The sequence below is a fragment of the Notolabrus celidotus genome, chromosome 18 (assembly GCF_009762535.1).
Source record: "Notolabrus celidotus isolate fNotCel1 chromosome 18, fNotCel1.pri, whole genome shotgun sequence".
In the NCBI taxonomy this organism is placed as follows: domain Eukaryota; kingdom Metazoa; phylum Chordata; class Actinopteri; order Labriformes; family Labridae; genus Notolabrus; species Notolabrus celidotus.
Window position 1 is genome coordinate 20,673,357 of NC_048289.1, and position 19,382 is coordinate 20,692,738.

The following is a 19,382-nucleotide window of genomic DNA, read 5'->3' on the forward strand; positions in this document are numbered from 1 at the left end:
TCTGAAAAGCAAATCCTATGAACTGCAGTCCAAACAAAATCTTGAATGTGATTTGAATATGCAAACACTCATTAGAGGAATGATTAGGACATTAATCCTGAGCATCCCAGTGGTTTGGCCTCCTTCAAGTCCACGTACACGTCCTTGCTGCTCCTTCTTGCCGATGGGGTGACTGAAATTTGAGGTCAGCTGGCCTGGCTGGCAGGTGAAGTTCAGCATTCACGTCATGAATCCTTCCCACAAGGACACCTGTTGGTTGTGAGAGATAAGAGGCAGCTGGGGGCTCTATCAGTGTTGCTGCTCACAGGGCCGCTTTGAGAAGAGAGGGCGGCACTTGGCCCTCTGTCAAATATTTAACCAGTTTAGTTAACAACACTTTTTTCGTTTTACAAGACATAATGGCAGAACTTTAAGAGGGAGAAAGTGGTTCTCAGTTCACATTACATGACAATTGGGGACTCATGCTGTGGCCGCTCAATGAGTAGAAGTAGGAAGCTGAAACCACTGGCTGACTTCCCGACACAAGCACCTATAAAACAAAGTATCAGGACACAGTCATCACTGTCTCTCCCTCTCTGTATCTCTCTCTCTCACTTCATTTTCATCAGCCTTATAATAATCACATGCACAAAAAAAAAAGACAGAGATGGTGCTGCACACAGGGAGAGAGTTGAGATTATGAGCAGAGTCGATGATAATTACAGACTGAAGTGACTGGGAAATAAAGTTGTGATCATTTGCATGATGCTTCCCGTACAGTTCTACTATTCATCAGCTGAAAATATGGATTAAACTGCAGACTGGAGTCTCTGATTACAGTGAAAAAATAGACAAAGTAATCTAAGTGATAAAAAAAGTAGATCCACATTATATGATCTATGTATCTACACCACAATTAAGTATCATGGACTAACAGTGAACTGCTCATCTTTTTATCATATCCATTGAATCATGTGGAGATCATGTATTGAATCATAACATGGAGTGGATGAGGAAAAAGAGGAGAGAATGAGCCCTTTGCTGAGCAAGATTTAAAGTATGATAATGACAGTTACACAGACAGTTCCATGGCATATCTACTTGTGTCCTCTATGAATCATCTGTAACTTCAGTGCATAATTCTAAACTAACAACGTGTGATGCGAACACAGAAGCTATATCTGTGTGTATTAACCCTATCAGAAAAAGAGAGTATGTTCATGGAAAGAAATAGCGGTCTTCTGGCTCTTCTTCTCCTTCAGGTAGAGCCGCTTCAGCACCATCTTCACCGGGCTCAGTGAGAGGTACCAGAGGAAGAAGCTCTCCTAATTGCTGCACTAATTGGTAGGGTGGTGGTGCTTGGGACTTATGATTAATGGCTGAGTTGATGCACTTAAGGCATAATTGTCTGATACAGGGTATGCAGCAACACCCACATAAGGTCAGAATAGTAACGGCAACTGTCATGGAAATAAACACAGAGGCTACCAGAGATTTCCACTTATCAAATGTTTTGTCGAGCCAATCACTGAGAGGATTCTGGATGCCAGAGTGTTCAGCTAATTCTTCTGACATGATCCTCAGTCCAGATAGGGCGCGAGAGACAGAGCCATCTGGAGCAGTATTATCAGGAATGAATGCACAACAATCTTGGGAGGACATGGAGCACACACCACCCTTCTCAGCCAGTAACATGTCTAAGAATTGGGGCTAACATCGTCTATGAATCATCTGTAACTTTAGTGCATAATTCTAAACTAACAACATGTGATGCGAACACAGTGTTGCACAGATATGGTTAGCTAACACCGCTCACCAACCACCATTTTCCGCTGGGTCACGTTGCTCCTAAACTTAAGGTCTCCTGTGGACATTAGTTATTCTAATCCTGTCCTGTTCCTGTTCTCTTAAACTTCTAACAGGCTTGTAGTTAAAAGCTTAAGGACCAACGTATGCAGATGACTAAAGATTTCTCACTCTAAGTGACGAAATTGGCATTTAGATCTAATTTTGTCGACGCTGACCATTAGCTTAACCGGTGGGACTCCCTGATGCTACATCATACCCGGTTCTCAAATAAAATTGCAAAAATGACTCCAAAGCTACTGTAGTGTATTCATATATATATTTCATTGAAAATAAACTTGATTCACTGGGGGTCTCCAGTCTGTAGAGAGTGCACTTAAAACTTTTAGTGGGAAATTTATCCAGTAAAAGATGGATGACTGAACAAACAAACAGAAAAATAAAGTATGCCGAGTATCAACTGTTTTGATAGAATATAAAGATTAAACACTGCATCCAGAGTCACACATGCTTTCTTCAAGCTACTGTGTAACCCCAGCTAGCAAACAGCCCTGGTTGATGCGGCTGGTCTTTTAAAGGACAATGGTATTGATCTGGGGAAATTACTCTACATTTAAAGAGGCAAGAACACAAAAACAAGCAACCCCCATCCCCCAACCTAATCCCTCTCCCTGAATACATTTTCTTCCTTCTGTGTTTAATGTATGGAGATGCATGCTGAGGAAGCTTGTAGTACAGCTACATCTCAATCTACAGCTTCTGTGACGTCACTTTACCATCTGGCTTATTTGGTTTGCAGCAATCCCATCATGTAGATTAAAAAACTCTTAATCATAATTTAGAATGGAAAGTTTTCCCTCTTTAAGGAAGTAAATCATCCCTGCAAAAAGGATTGATTAGAGCATTTTAAACTCTGTATGCATATACATACATTTGCATTACATTTGCATGTTTTACATGAAGCTCTGCTTGTATGTCACTTTGACAGCTGTCTTTATAAAGTGGAGCTAATCTTTTCTGTCTTTCAGGGTCGTGTTTCTGTATTACTGCAAAGTCTTCAAATTCCCTCAACCTCAAGACCTTGAACCTTTCGCCTGTAGTCAGTGGTGGACAGTAACAGAGTAAATTTACTTGATTACTGTACTTAAGTACATTTTTTGAGTATCTGTACTTTACTTGAGTATTATTTTTGGGGGGTACTTATTATTTTTACTCCACTACATTCAGAAGACAATTATTGTACTTTTGACTCCACTACATTTCTATCAGTGCTCTAGTTACTCACTACTTTTGCTTTGAAGTCAGCTCATGAATGTCCTTATCTTTTCTGAAATCTGACCCCTAAGACAGTAAAATGTGTTTGTGTAGTTCTGTTTGTCTCAGTGGTTTAGTCATACCTGTATATTGTGCGTCTCCACAGTTGAACGTGGAGCAAACAGAGCAAACTTCACTCAGATCAGGCAGTTCATTTAGAGGTGGTAATGATGGCTATAATTCTCCACCTGAGCACCCATGGTCATATCTTCAGCCTGTGTTAGAGGTTTTTGAAATGAAGAATGATACGTATCGTTTCAAATGTTCTCCCTGTTTCCCACTCTGCCTAACCATACAGACATTCACTGTCCAACCTGAGAAAGCGTGTTGAGCTACGCAACATTTGTTTCATTCCAGATGAACATTTCAAACTAAGCTGTCCGTGCTTGGAGTAACTTAGTTGATGTTTTTATTCCATGGTATAGTTTTTAGAGGTTTCAAGTAATGGTTTCGAAATAAACATAATGTAACCGAATGTACTCCATTCTTTACTGCACACATGCTTTGTGAAAACTTTTTTTTTTTTTGATATTTTAAAAGTACTTTGAATACTTAAGTATTTTTAAAAGCAAGTACTTCGGTACTTTAACTCAAGTAATAATCTGACAGAGTAACTTTTACTTGTATTGGAGTAATGTTTGACCAGGAGGATCTATACTTTGACTTAAATAATGAAGCTGTGGACTTTGTCCACCACTGCCAGTAGAGCAGCAGTATATCCTGCCAATTAGTGTAAGGGGTTTCTTGCAAAAAGTGTTGCCTCTGATCAACATCAGCCAGGAGATTGAAGTTTTTTTTTGTTGCCATGTCAGATGTTTGTCTGTTATGATTTATTCTGCTTATGATTTCAGTTTCTCTCTGCTCAGCTTGATTCTTAATCAGTGCTAAATAAGTTATTAGTTGTAATGAATGTTGGTTAGTAGACTTTATAAAACATGGATGTAGTCTGGGTGATGTCCCCCATTAGTTTTGAGAGAGACATTCGGAGGCCCAGAAATGACAAGCACCAATATGTTTGATTTTGCTGTTAATGACACCTAACAGGGTTTCTTTGGCTTTTGCAGCCAGCCTCAAGCAAACATTTTAAGCACTCCACCTTTTTGCACTTCCACATTGGCTTACATTTTCAATACAGGGTTGCTCTTTTCTCTGAGATGAATGCAACATCACTTTTTTTGACTATGAAAGATAATGTTGTCTTCTTTTTAAAGCACACAACCTCTGTACTTTATAAAATAACCCACTTTGTCAGAGTAAAAACTAACCGCAAATTTCACAGAGATGAAGCCTTGAGGGCCGGAGAAACTTCACAATATGCACAAAGAGTCTGATCTTCTTGAAATGCAAGAAAAATGAGATATTTGAAAGAAATATAATAAATTTTTTGTTGACCAAAAGCCAGATCTATTTTGGATGACACTTCATGAATTTTGGATGATGAACTCTCAGAATGCTTTTAAGCCGAATGTCACATCTGCATACTTTGCAAATCATACATTACAATTGCATTCTTTCATTCGGATATATCTTTTTTTTAAATGTGGAATTAAATATTACTTTAAAGGCCCTGTGAGGAGTTTTGAACTGGCTGAGAAACAGACTGAAAATGATACCCATGTCTCTTTATGACCTTCAATAGCCAACAAGACCATCAGCAGCAACACTGACACCTTCTCTGTTGTCATTTTTAATGCCTGAAACCACCCTGAGGGGGTAGGTTTCAGACCAGATGATCAGAAACTGCCTTTATTTGACTGTTTTCATGGAAAATAATCACATTGCCTGATAAAGTTGACTGTTAAAAGACAACAGGATGAGGTTTTTGTTGAAAACACTACTTTTGCATGTATAGGACAAGAGATAAGAGGTATTGCTTTGTCCACAAGGGGGCGCCAGAATCAATACAAAACAAAAGTTCCTCACAGCAGCTTTAAGGACACCAAGTCATTAATGTTTTAAGGACCAGAGTTCTTTCTCTGCCTTTCTGGTGCATCAAAGTCTCTCTTTAGGTTATTGAAAGTTCTTGCCAAGTGTGGCCTTCAGTATTCAAAATTCAGAGTAGGTCCTATCTATTCCTCTTCCTTATCTCGGTGGAGTGTCCTTCACGGGCTGTATAAAAAGCCGAGACCTGCTCTGGTGCTCTGCTGTCACTGCCCAAGACAGACAACATGCTGCCTGCGGTTGTGAAGCTCTGCTGTGGAATCTCCTATCCCCACCTGAGGAGTATGGCAGGTACAACAAACACTACATATATATATATTTTTTAAACCAAAAGTAATGCTTACTCTTTTTTCTGTCTCATTAACATCTTACTGACTTTTAAAATTGATTTCTGACATGTTTTTCCACAACTCTTTCTCTATGCGATGTACTCTTGGCTGCATTTTTTGCATAAAAGTTGCTTTGAAAAATGTTCAGTCAGTCTGAGCTGATTCAAAAACTGTCAGTAATCTAAAGGAGGACTTTTCTGTTTATTTCTTTTCATGCAAGCACTGCTAATGAGCTCTGCCTTTCTGAACCGTCCAATCCTGCAGGACTTCAACGCACAGCTGTGGCAGTGATAGGCCAGGAGATCACACACCTGCAGACCTGGAGACAGATGCAACATCACATAGGAATGCATGCAGGAATAAAATATATAGGTGGGAAATATAGTTCTTTTTTTTTCATATAAAGCTATGTGGAGTGGAGTGTTTGAAAGGATACTAAAATTGATGTTTTGCAGAACCCAAACATGAAGATATGAAGCCTGTGCATGCCACCGAAGATCAGCTGTTCTTTATAGAACAAGGCCAAGAAGCGATGAGGAAGGCTGTCAGCATGTTGGAGGACAAAGAAGGATGGAGGGTGGAGATTGCAGAGGTAACATCAGTTGGATTTAAGTGCGTTAGATTGACATCTTTGTTAAAGTTCCTTTTATGTTCTACAAAAATTCCTTTTGTCCTTAGAATGACCACGAACCCAAGCCCCCATTGTGGTACAATAAATACGGTCTGATTGCTATTTGTCGCTCTCTTTTCTCAGAGTAACGGAGATGTTATCTGTAGCAAATTGATGCCGGGAGCCAGGAGGGTCTTTAGGCTGGAGGCGGTCCTAGACGGAAGTGTAGAAGAACTCTACAACCTCTTGTTTGTGAGGGTGGAGGAGATGCACATGTGGAACCCAAGCATACAACAAATCAAAGTAAGCCATTGATCCTCCAACAATCGATTACAGAATAAATTGTCTGCTGTTCTGCATTCCTGCACTGGTAGACCTCTCAAGCCAAGTCAGATTTGCATATCTGAAAACCAAAATCACAAATTCCAATCAATACAAGCAAGCCTAAAATTTACACAGTATAAACCTGATCCAGTGATCAGATAGGAAATAAGATAGGACTAATTCTTTTAAAAACCCGACTGGGGCAAAAAAGGAGATATCTCTCTCCCAGGATGGACAGCCATGGAACAAGCTGTTGGTAAGCTGAATTTCATTCATGCAGTGTTTAGCAAACTAATTTGATATTTCCATTATTGTCTCATAGATTCTGAAGCAGGTTGGACCCGGAACGATGGTCACACACGAGGTCTCAGCCGAGACGGCAGGAAATTTGATCGGCCAGAGGGACTTCTTGAGCGTCAGGCACAGCTGCAAACAAGAATCCAGAGTTTGTCTCGGAGGAGCTGCTATTCAGCTGAAATCCTTCCCACCCCAGTCAGGCTTTGTCAGGTAAGACGATGTGGCTGCAGCATCACTCTGTCTCTGTCACTCTGTAACTGAACATGAAAAATACTGAGTCAAAATATACGCAGCAGCTAGATTAAAGCATCAGTAAGGAACTTAAAGTTTGTGTTGATTTTGGCACCCCCTGTGGAAAACGTGGTTCATCTTTCTCTTTGCTGATGTCTTTCCTTGAACATGCAAGTAATACATGAAGAGAGTGTTCGTCTTTTTAATCAAAAGTTTTCATCCTGCTTCTTTTTCCGGTAAAATATTTAATTTAAGTCTCTGCTGTCAGAAAAGCAGACGTGTCTGATGTGAATCACTGTCTGGCACCTACCCTGCTGCAGCAGTGGTTTCAGGTTTAAAATAGCAGAACAGAAAAGGCTGACAGCTGACAAAGCAAATTAAACAAAGGATTGTGTGGCAACTAAACGTGTACAAATGAGAGAAAAGACAATCAAGTGGCACCAGTTTGGCTCAGCTGGTAGAGCAGACTCCTCTTATACAGAGGCGCAAGTCCTCATTGCACTAATTGTGAGATCAATTCCTGGCCAGACAAGTTTTGGTGCCTGTCATCCCCAACTCTCGCCCACATTTCCTGTTTCTGTCTCAAGTAGTCCTATCCAATTAAAGCTAAAAAAGAAAAGTAAAGTCAAAAACAAAAAAAGGAGAGAAAGAAAGTAAGAGAGCAATCATTTCAATGTGACTGAAAAAAAACCTGTAATAATAAGAATAAGAATAAGAATAAGAATAAGAATAAGAATAAGAATAAGAATAATAATGCATTTTATTTATAGGCGCCTTTCTCATCACTCAAGGTCACCTTACAACATTAAAAACAAACAGAGTTTAAATAACAAACAGTAAATAAAATACAATTTAAAAAGTGTTAAGTGATAAACAGTGGAGTTGCGGTCAGATGAAGTAAGCCAGTTTAAACAGATGAGTTTTGAGTTTGGATTTTAAATGTGGGAGTGAGTCATTATTACGGAGGTCGTGTGGGAAAGAGTTCCAGAGCTGGAGAGCAGAGCAGAGCGGCTGAAGGCTCTGCTCCCCATGGTAACAAGACGAGCAGGGGGACAGTGAGGTGGATGGAGGAGGAGGTGGATGGAGGAGGAGGACGGGTGTGGCAGTATGGAGGAGGTCAGAGAGATATAGAGGGGCAAGGTTGTGTATGGATTTGAAGGTTAGGAGAGGTATTTTGTAGTTGAACCGGTCTGTGATGGGGAGCCAGTGTAGCTGTTGCAGGATGGCTGTGATGTGGTGGATGGAGGCGGTGTGTATTGTGAAGTGGGGAGTGAGTGAAGGACGGAGACGGTTAATATTGCGTAGGTGGAAGTAGGTGGATTGGGTGACGTGGTTGATATGGGAGGTGAAGGAGAGGGTGCTGTCGAGGATGACACCCAGACTCTGTACAGGAGCATTTACATAGGTCATAATTAGAAATGTCTATATGTTTCATGACCAGCTATAAACTTCTCACAGGAGCCTTAACTTCTGGCATGTTGGCACTTCAGGGTCTTGGGCGCAATATAGTTTCTGATTCAGACCAAGTTCTAAGTTGTGTGCCATTCATTGTTCTTTCTGAGGCTCCATTCATTTTTTGTGACATATTCCCTAAAATGCTTTAATCCTCCTAGCATGATGATAGCTGTGTGGAGGCTGTACTTGAAGTTAGCGTGGCAGTTTTAATTTTAACCAACATAAAAATGATAAGAGCTGATGACTACCAAGTGAAATGCCAGACATGTGGATACTGTATTGGCAGGTGTAGCCACCAGGTTAAAGCAGGGCAGTTATTCTTGTCACTTGTATGTCTGTAGAAGCAGGAGTTCTATCAACAGTTAAAAAGTCAAAATCAAAGTCTTCTTTATTGTCAAAAACTGCAGTATGCACCAGACATACAGAGGATTTGATATTACGTTTCTCTCTCAGACCTAGCAACAACAACAACAGATAAATAGGAAATAGCTAGAAAAAGACAAGCTAAAATTAAAAAGAGTAGGAGTAAAATATTAAAATACAGTTTTGAAATAATGTAAAAACTTTGCTATAGTGCAATTTAAAATCAAAGTGAGTGTGTGTGTTTCAGTCCTGAGGATGACAGACCCCAGCGATGATTTGGGGGGGGCAGTGACCGGGTTAAGTCTGTGAAGGGGGCACTATGGGAAGAGGGGGCAAAACAGGGAGAGAGTTCAGCATCCTGACTGCCTGGTGGATAAAACTGTCCCTCAGTCTGCTGGTTCTGGCCCAGAGACTGTGTAATCTCCTTCCTGATGGCAATAGACTGAAGAGGCTGTGAGACAGGTGGGAGGGGTCGCCTGCTATGCTCAGGGCTTTTCGGGTGAAGTTCCTGTAAGGAGGTTTTAGCTGGTTCGTAACATACAGAAATTAAAATTGATGCCTCTATATCAGCTACAAATTTAAATGAGACCATCTGGGAGACGATTGATTGTTTTTACATAAAGTTATCTTTAAGGTCTGTTTTTGCTAGCATATACTTCATATGTACTTCAGAACAAAGTTAAAAACAGATTAGAGGTACAGCTTTGTCCACAGGGTTTACCAAAACAACAAAATCAACCTCCTCTCTGTGGCTTTAAAATAATCACTAATGGTTGAATCTGGATCTGATTTTTTTGTTTATCGGGCATGTTTTAATAATGATGATGGATATCTAATTTAAGAAAATAATCACACAAAAAAGCTTTCGTAGAAAGTAGCATTCCTAGAAAATGATTATCTATCTCGTAGTATAAACCAAGTTCAGGAAGACTGTTCCTCTGTACTCTGGAAAATTGCTGTCATTATACCAATTTCAACATTATTCTCAAAATACAATAGGCAAGCAGATTTACCTCACTAGATAATAATGATATAAAGGTAATTAAATCATTTAGTTGACCTAGAGCTTCTCAAAGTAGACAGACACAACTGAAAGACTATAACTGGCATTGGATACCTCCCACACACAACACAACTAATATAGCCACCTAGCTTCACACTGAAGATTCAGGTCACTCAAGTTCAAGAACCAAAACAAGCACATCGTGTCAGGCTGAGGCTGCTTTTTATCACATTCATTAACACCGTGCCTGACCTGTTTCTTCTTAGTTCATCAATGGTTCTTTTTTTAGACACACTTACTCTCGCTGTGGTAGAGAAACTATAGTAAGCCTTATTTTATGTTGTCTAATCGTAATGTGTTGTGTTGATTTAACAAAACAAATGAATATTGAGCTAAATGCATAGACTGTATAAAATATGGATGTAGTATCCGTGACGTCACCCATCTGTTCCTGAGTGCTGTTTTGAAGCCAATCGACGGCGGCAGCCATATTGGAAATGCGGAACTCAACCAGGCAGAGTGTGACGTAAAGAGGCGGAGTTTGAGCCTCCTAGCCAACAGCTATGTGTTCCCGTCCGGGAGTCAAGTCAGTCATGTCCTTATTTGGGCCAAAACTCGTAATCTTCATATCTTCTGAACCATTGCGTACAGTGTGTGCTGATAGAGAAATGAGGGATCCAGACTACACTCGTCTTTTGTACCAGGCTGTAAACATGTTTTATTTCTGCTGTAAAGATTGTCTTTTTCCCATTCGTGTGTATGTGACTTCCGGTACTTCCAGAGCCAGCCTCAAGCGGATTCTCGATGAACTGCAGCTTTTTGCACTTCAGCGTTGGACTCATATTTTTAGACCAGAGGTTGCCGTTTGGCTAGTGCATGGCGGTACTTCCAGAGCCAGCCTCAAGCGGATTCTCCATGAATTGCAGTTTATAACACTTACGCATGGGCTTCATAGTTTGAGCCCAGAGGTTGCCGCTTGGTTAAATGTGAAATCTGAGTGATTAAAGCTACAGTAAGGAATTTTTTAACATGTCGCGTAAAAGACTGAAATTTAAAGTGATGCCTTTTGCTGACCTATAAAAGTGAACAAGAACATGAGCAACAAGATAGGCATTGAATATTATGATTTACAAACTGTCAGTGACCACTGTGAAGGCCACGGGTCACTCCACATGATTGACAGCATGCTGAAAAAAGGCCTTTTTTAACTTTTCCCACAGCAAAGATTCACTATTCTCCCTTTTTGACCGAGGCAGTTTCAGAGCCAGTTCGGAGCCGGCGCTCAATTGGGAACCGTTTTTTCGTGTTTCGACTGCGAGTGAACCGGCTCCCGGCCGGGAAAACCAATTCCAGAGCGGCTCCAACTCTTTGCTGGTCTAGAACCGCGAACCACTTATGTCAGGGACAAGGGGCGGGGCGTGGAGTTGCCGTGATCAAAAACACAAACCAAACTTGTTTCCGCTATTGTCCTGCAGTGAAAAAATAAAAGAGACTAATGGATTCCAAGGCAAAGCAGTGGGCGGCTGAGGAGACAAGCTGCCGTTGTTTGCTATCGTTGTTGTTGTGAGGGAAAGTTCGCGCTAGTGCTTCTGGGAAAAGAGGTCACGTAAATCTGACATCATGAAGTGCCTCTTCCATGGGCTCAAGCGGGTGGAAAAACAAATGGGTGCTGTGTTGGTTCGCAAGTTCAACCAGCTCCGAACCAGCGTGAGCACCAGTCTGGAAATACAACCTGGTTTGCGATGGTCGAAAAGAGGTATATGAGAGATACATTTGACTATTAAAAGACAGTAACAGAAGATTTCTGTCAGAAAATCATATTAATATGTGCACAGAACAAGATCAACAAAGAGATAAGAGATATTGCTTAATCCTCAGGGGGCTCCAAAATAAGCGTGAATTGAAAGTTCCTCACAGGAGCTTTAAAAATGGACAAAAAAAACCCCAACTTTTTTTTCAGCACCAGTTTAATAGATTTTTAGTAAACTTTAAATTTTGTTTAGAAATATTTTGGATAGGATCCAAGAAACACTGTGCACAAGAAAAACCTTTTATGTTGATCAGTAGTTCAAGTTTTTCCCCCTTGGTTCTCCTTTGAAATGACTGTTATAGTTTTGAAATAACAACCAAAATGAACATCATTCATAACAACCTTGTTTGACTGAAAGTACATCATGGTCTTGTTTGTATGTTTGCAGAGCTGAGGATGGACCAACCTGCATCGTCATTCAGGCTCTGGACAGCGACAGAAGAAAAAGCCGCTTCACATGGCTCCTCAACATGGACGTAAAGGTAAATACACATCTAGTGTGGTTTACATTTTGATGACTGGTTAAAGGATAAGCATCGGCAGCCTTCAGGGTTTGCAATGTGTGTGTTTGTTTTTTTTCAGAGTTCAGATCACATGTGAGTGTTCAGGGGCTCTTCTTTTATTACTCTGCAGTGTTCTACTGTTTGCAGTAAACAAACAACCTCAGCGTGCAACAATTTTGTTTCCAGACTGTCGATTTCAGAAAAACAACTTCCTAAAATAATGTGTGGTCTGAGACACAGCAGGGCTGGCACAGGGCACAGAGGAAATGATTCCTAACAATTGTGTTTCTGATCCTTGCACTTTAAGAAAAACACAGTGTGAATGTTCACTCAGCAGACACCAATCACTGAGATATGGAGGGAGAATTGTTGAGCCTGGGAGTACCTATATAAGCAGAATATACAATCAAAGCTGCTGTAAGTATGCCTACAACTGTGGCTGGGGAGATGGAGAGGGTAAATGGTGTAATTAATCATGAGCAGCACGACAGGTGAGGAGCGAGGACAAAGTGCCTTGTGCTGACTTAGCTGCCAGCTTTAAGGAGCGAAGTGCGGCAGATGTTTCTCAGGAACAAAGCCTGATATAATCATTCATTTTGCAGTGAAATGCAAAGTAATAAAACATTCAGTGTACAGTATATGGGTAGGTAACTATGTATACACACCACAAACTGACATTCAATCCAAAATGTTACTTACCTTGAAAAGATGGTCATGAAACAGGATCACCACTAACTTAAATGAGTTTTCTTCCCAATGCCTTTAAAAGTATTTCCATATTGTGTTTTAGAAACCCATAATATAATACAAACATCTACATCTGTAAGCTAACTACAACTCAGGGCTTAAACAACTTCATGTCGTGTTTTCACTAAGAAATGGTGGTAAACAAATCCTTTAAAGAGAGGAGTTTAAGATTTCACTTTCTTGCATCTTGCGTTATAACTTAACCCTCCTGTTATGTTCGTCACTCTGGAACAGCAACAATGTTCCTGGGTCAATTTGACTCGGGGCTTATTCAATTCAATTCAATTATTAAGTGTCAGAACCAAAAAAAATCCCAATACACATTTTTTTAAATCTAATTTTTAACTCTGTTACTAACCATCTCACAGATCATAGCTCAATAAGGATAACTCACTCGTTTTTCATTAAAATTAATGTTAAAACTTTTTTTAATGTACGTTGGAAAGCCCTAAATATAAATAAAATAGTTTTACATGTTTATTTTAATTTACATATTGTTTTTTTTTTTTTTTTTATGAAGTGATGTTGATAAATTAACACCTCTTCTGTCACATGCTGTCCAGATTTTTATGCTGCATTTAGCTGGTTTCAAAGCCATATATTGCCTAAAATAGACTTTAAAAAAGGGTAAATTTGACCCACAACATAACTTCTTGTTTTTGCCTGCATGATATAGGTTAGCTTCACTTTTCATCAGGGCACTTATTAATTTATATTCCAGCTTTGAAGACTAAATATAAGTCTTGATATATCAAATTAGGCACATTGGTGACAGTGAAATCTTGTTTCATTACTCCTGAAAGGGAAAATGCCATGTCTTGTTGATTAGTTTTGGAATATTAATTAATGGGAACAATTAAAAGTAAACAGGCCAGCTAACAGGTTTGCTTAAGTCCTCCACAATGTGACCCCAAATATGGTCATCGGTGGCTACGCTGTGTGCTAAATTGTCTTAGCTTACTGTACTTTATCCTCACCTCACAACTTCTTCATTGTCCACTTCACATTTTTTAACCCTCCTGTTATGTTACGGGTCAAATTGACCCTTTTTAAAGTCCATTTTAGGCAGGGGGGGTGTTAGCTAATAGCACTTTTAAATTCCTGCTGCGTGTTAAGCCAAACCATTTTTACATGAAAAGAAAGTAAGAATGTTATCGACCACTATGCAGATGTTTTAAAGATCAGACCCAGTTCTGGGTTTGGGTCCAAATGGTCAGAACCTCCTTTCAATATGGCGGCCACAGAGACCAATATCAAAACCTGTTAAGACACTTACATGTATGAAACAATGTGTATAATGCAGCTTAGCATGTCAGAAATCTTTGCATCATTAAATTTAACTGCTACATTTTCCTGTATGTTGTCTTTTGTACTGGAAATTGTGTGTCAGTTACTCCTCTACTTGCCTCAAGTGGCCAAATGACAAAGGTTGGATTAGCCATATCACAAAGGGTTTCAGTCAGTAAGCTGTAATCATTTATGCATGGTTCATTGTAGATATTTGACCACAAACCAAAGACTGCTTTTCTTATTTTGATTTCACAAAGAGTAATAATATATGACGTATATATGAAATTTATTCTTGACTTTTAGAATGGAAGTTAAACAAAAATCCATGATTGACACATTTCATTCATTTACTCATCAACATTCTTCTCAGATAATTGGGACTCACTCAGTCTAACGAGGATATTGTTATTTTCAGGGCTGGCTGCCGACATCCATTGTCAATCAGGCTCTGCCCCGGGCACAGCTTGATTTCACCGAACACCTCCGCAGACGTCTGGCAGCGAGCGCCACACTGGGTTGACTCAGACTGTGTGATTCCCACATCGCTGCAGCGCCTTGTCATCACTCCGGGGAACACTGGGAGTTGGAGACACAGTGATAGCCTGGCTGCTCGGCACAGTGGAGTCTTTTCAACCGGAGCAGAAACACTCCCTGGAGGAGTCACTGAGCCTCGGTGCTCTGCTTAGCAGAGCTGGCAGACAAGGGTGTCAGTCTGGTGGGACGAAGCTTTTTTATTATAGGAATTAATGTCACAGATGAACCTCATTATGACCTCCTGATAAGGAGTCATTATTGACACAAGACTGAGAGTAGAAATCCCTGAATATGACTGGAAATTTTAATAAAGTACTTGAATAAGCCCATTGTGCCTGACTCATTTTCATTGATCAGTTATTAAAAAGTAATCTAATTAAATTAATAAACTGCTCTGTGAGTAGCAGGTTTTATAAAAGAAACACCAACAAAGAAGAGAGCTTACAGTTCATACAGACCACACGAACAGAGTAACACCAAGAGAGTCTCATTTCTTTCAAATGTGTTTTACTGTTTTCTCCATATCACTTAAAAATTCAATAAATATTAACATTTAAAGCTTTCATTCACGTACGTATATACAAGAACTATACAATAAACATAATGATGTTATGAACTGCAATGCAGGAATGGTGTGACAGTATGAGCAATGAGCACAGTCAGGCATCGCCTGTATTTTCCAATTGCATCACATCTTCTGCTCTATTCCTGTTTGTTTATTACTTTTCATAACTGGAAAATTTACACTATATACATTATTATCTGAAAAATATATCAGTTACAAAAACAACATAACAGAAAGGGTTGTTTCTTCAATCGTTCCGTTTTTTAAAGCGTAAGTGACTGACTTCCACAGAGGCAGACGGAGGGCATGCTACGGTGGGGGTTGCCGTGATTTGTTACCAGTGAGGAGAATCACCAGTATGTTGGATTTAAGGGTGAAAAAAACAAACAAAAATACAAGTAAGAGCACCAGGGACAGGAAAACCAAATGGCTCCCTGCATGGAGTGATGGATACGGAGGGTGGAGTGTGCCAGTGGAACAATAAAAGAGATAACAGCTGTTTTATTCTGATCCATTAGATACACTCTAAAACATAAACTAAGTAAAGTACATGTGCCTTTAAACGACAAATAGAATGGAGGAGTTATGAGGGACTTTTTTGGGGGTAACAATTCTCTTAGTTTCTTGCTTCAAATCAAACCTTCATGTCTCCACAGCAAACCTGAAATACTTGAAGTAACTGAAAACACTGCCTCGCTGGATCCTTAGTTTGGTATAAAGTATTCTGCTGTTAAACAGTAGTTTTAGTAAAAACCATTAAATTTTAATACATGTGATGGTCATTTAAGTTCAAAACCAAATTTTACTTTATGCCCCAAGTGATACATACTAACACATTTCTGTATTTCCTCTTAGATTAAACATATTTATTGAGTTTCCCTGTGTTAAAGGGCAGATTTTACCTTTGCAGGAAGTGGTTTTGAATGTTAGAAAGTACTCTACCAAATTGATTTCTCCCAAACTTTGAACTACACCATATGAATTTTGCTCCTGGAGACTTCTAACCATTGATTTCCTGCTGAGGTTATTTTGTAATAAGATGTATGATTTGTTAGCTTCGTGTCATCAGCTTGAACTCTGTGGCTCTGCAACAAACCCTGCTGGTTGAACTGTTTTGAGCACTTGTTTACGATCTAATATGTCAAATATTGGAAAGGTATTCTGAACCTTAATAAAGCACTTTTCATGCTGAGTTTAGGTGGAAAAATATTAAAACACTGCCTCGCTCTGTATATAATGGAGGAATACTAATATTAAAAGCTAAAGCTAAAAATAGCACAAACAAATATGTTTTGGTTGGAGGTCAAAAAGCAACTTCTTGGTGAGTTGAGTTGAGTTTTTTTTAAAAACTGTTTAAAATGTCTTGTAGCGAGCGAGAAACCAGGATCAATTTTAGTGAGATATGATGTGAATTTGATTCTTGAACGTAGCCCTGCTAACAGTTGCACCGTTTCCAGTCTTTCTTTCTCTTAAAAAAATAAATAAAAATCTAACAGCGTCTTGGCCCTACCTCCATTAATAATGCACAGACACAAGGGGCATCAATCTTCTTATTTACCGTATTTACCAGAATATAGGACGCCTGATTTCAATAGTAATTTTAAAAGAAAAAAAAACTTAAGAACCAAATTAAATTTTTATGAAGAAAGCAATTTTGATGGGATATAAAGATAAACAAACACATAAAATGTATTTTCAAATTAAATTGTCATTTAAATACAATAAAATGCGATCATAGGGGCTTTTTAGGGGGGAGATTATCTACCCCTGAACTACTTTTTCGCCCTGGGTCCTTTGGTCAAAACGCACGTAATTCCGGGGTAAAATTCCTCCGGTCATGGTCAAAACACCTCGTGTGTAAATTAAGAACTTATAGCATCAGTATTTTTATACCATAATAATTAAATGTAATTTGTTTAATGTGTCTACTGCACTTAGAACTGTGTCCATAAGAAAAGAATCGTAACTCCGCCTCAGTTGTCGGATAACCTTTCCTACTTTGTTCTGTAATGTATCACTCCATCTGTCATGCCCTTACAGTCTATGGTCATGCCCCTGGAATTGTAGCGTTGACTGACAGCTGGAACCTGTCATAAAGGGTGTACTCGCTGTACAGATAAGTGATCTAATGAATACTGATTTTTCATTACTAAAGCCTGTTTCTAGAAGATCCCACCTTTCCAGATGTATGTAGAAAAAAGAAACGTGTCTTGTATATCCCATCAATACGGTCCTGCTCGGCAATAAAAGAAAAGTATATGAAAAAATATATTTGGAAGAGTTTGTGACATTTTCTTTGTCAAAAGAAGCTCTGATGATCATGCTGTAATGTAATACAGTAGATAATTATGAGACAGGGGTAAGTGCTGAATTGTAGTATATTCATTTTTAAAATTATTTTCTTCAATGCAAATTTTCTTTGTGTTATTGAAAACAGCATCACCTTTGTATATGAGCATTTAACTGAGAAATGTATTAATTAATTGTACTTTAAAGCTACTGTGAGGGTTTTTCATTATGTCGTTTTTGGCGCCCCCTGTGGTCAAACGTATACCTGTAATCTCTTGTTAAAGTTTGTCCTGTGTATGCACAAGTAGTTGGCTGTAACATAAAAAGTCGTTCCTCTGTCCTTGAAGTGAACATTTTCAGAGAAAAAAAAAGGTCAACAAAGGTTGTTTTGGCAGCGAGTTGACACCGATTCCGTGGCAGCCAAAACAGTGATTAAAAATCTCTTTATAATAAAAGAAAATCTTCCTCCTAATGTACTGCTTTACTTTTGTATTTAGAGGTATCAACAGTCATTTTTGGTCTATTTCACAACCAGCTTCAAACTTCCCTACAGGAGCTTTAATGCTGTCACTCTTTGATCATTCTCATGGCACACTCATGTCTCTGTACCTAACACACGCACCTCCATAAACATGGCCTATTACCTCTCCTCAAATGTTCACAATACAAGTTCAATAGTAGTTCTAATGCACTTGAAAAAAACAGTCTTACACAACTGTACACAGATAAAAACATGAATGTAGCAATGCAGTCATCACATTTTGAGCACGTCTTGTAGTCGTTTTAGTTTACAGCACCTGACAACCATTAATTCCTTCCGTTTGAGGCACGAGGGGCGGAGCCACACTGCGCACAGATCACTCTGGAGTTTTGATGAGGTACCATCACTGGTCTGGTTTACGTTCACTGAAGTGGAAGAAAAAAATATTGTAGAAAAAGAAAAAAAAGTACGAAAATATCTGCAGCCAGACTGTGAGTCTTTCAGATGCTGCGAGCGGGGAGCTGATGTTCGAGAGCGTCTCACTGAGCAGCGTGATCACATCACTCCTCGTTTTCTAAACTGTCAGGGTTCTGTGACTCGAGTCCCTCTCTGATCCTAAATTGTCCCTTCTTGACCTAGCAGCAGCGACCGGCCCTAAAGTGCTGTTTGGACTGTGCTCTTTGGAGGCACTTCCACTGGAGTCCGCTGTGGGCCGTGCTGGCCCTGGAGGTAGAAGAGGCCCCAGGTCTGAGTCTCCCCTCCCAGCTGTGAGGAAGGAGTCACTGGAGGGACCCTGGGGCGGAGCAGCACCCGTGGATGGCGAGGCCTCTGTGGCTGCGGAGGTGGTAGGCACTGGAGTGGTGGAGCGAAGCCGTCTGCTGATGGGTTTAGTGGTTTGAGGTGGGCTCTGCGTTGTTAGAGGAGCTTTTGGTGATGCAGCGTGAGAAGGGGCAGAGGTCTCAGGTTCCACAGAAGCCACAGGGGTGTTCAGGAGGTCAAGAGTGTGCGTAGGAAAGATGTCTTTCTTGTTGCAAGACTCACAACAGAGCTTATTATATCCAGGGATGGAGCAGTAACGGGCGAGAACCTCCATCTGACAGAAAATTGATTTGTCTCCCAGGCATGGCTCATCTAGAAACAACAGGGGAGAGAAAACATCACCGTGAGAAAGACCGGGAAAAGAAACACATTTCCCGTTGGAGGAATCAAAGTGACCGAATCATGACACAAATTGCATATTGACTCACTCGAGGAGATTTTGTGGACAGGGTTTTCAGGGTCCCTTTGGTGCTCTGCTCCATCTTTTATCGTGGAGTTCTCCATTGTTTCCACCGTGAGAGAGGACACTGGTTGTCCTGGAGTGGAGAACAAAATCATGTGAAAAAAACATCCACAGTAAGGTGTTCAAAGGCAATCTGCTGTCAGCACAGGGCTGAGGGGAGAATGCGAGAATACAGAAAACAGAAAAACAGAAGGGTGTACTTAGAGACCTGTCTTAAAGCATGGAGCTA

At 39.9% G+C, this 19,382-nt stretch overlaps 2 protein-coding genes across 2 annotated transcripts in view; one reads left to right on the top strand and one right to left on the bottom strand.

The window, feature by feature from the left end:
- Positions 1-5,207: 5,207 nt before the first annotated feature.
- star2 (steroidogenic acute regulatory protein 2) lies at positions 5,208-14,868 on the top strand. The gene is made up of 7 exons (XM_034708438.1): positions 5,208-5,331; positions 5,634-5,741; positions 5,825-5,961; positions 6,124-6,282; positions 6,626-6,810; positions 11,851-11,944; positions 14,418-14,868. The coding sequence occupies exons 1-7, from the start codon at positions 5,268-5,270 to the stop codon at positions 14,520-14,522; spliced, it is 852 nt and encodes a 283-aa protein (XP_034564329.1). The 5' UTR covers positions 5,208-5,267; the 3' UTR covers positions 14,523-14,868.
- Positions 14,869-15,026: 158 nt separating this feature from the next.
- The window catches only part of LOC117830342 (A disintegrin and metalloproteinase with thrombospondin motifs 14), a 90,579-nt gene continuing 86,223 nt past the window's right edge, over positions 15,027-19,382 (bottom strand). The window contains exons 22-23 of the mRNA XM_034708436.1: positions 19,119-19,226; positions 15,027-19,002 (exon numbers count right to left, since the gene is read on the bottom strand). Of these exons, the coding sequence (XP_034564327.1) occupies positions 18,446-19,002; positions 19,119-19,226 (665 nt within the window). The 3' untranslated portion in view covers positions 15,027-18,445. The remainder of the gene's footprint in view (positions 19,003-19,118; positions 19,227-19,382) is intronic.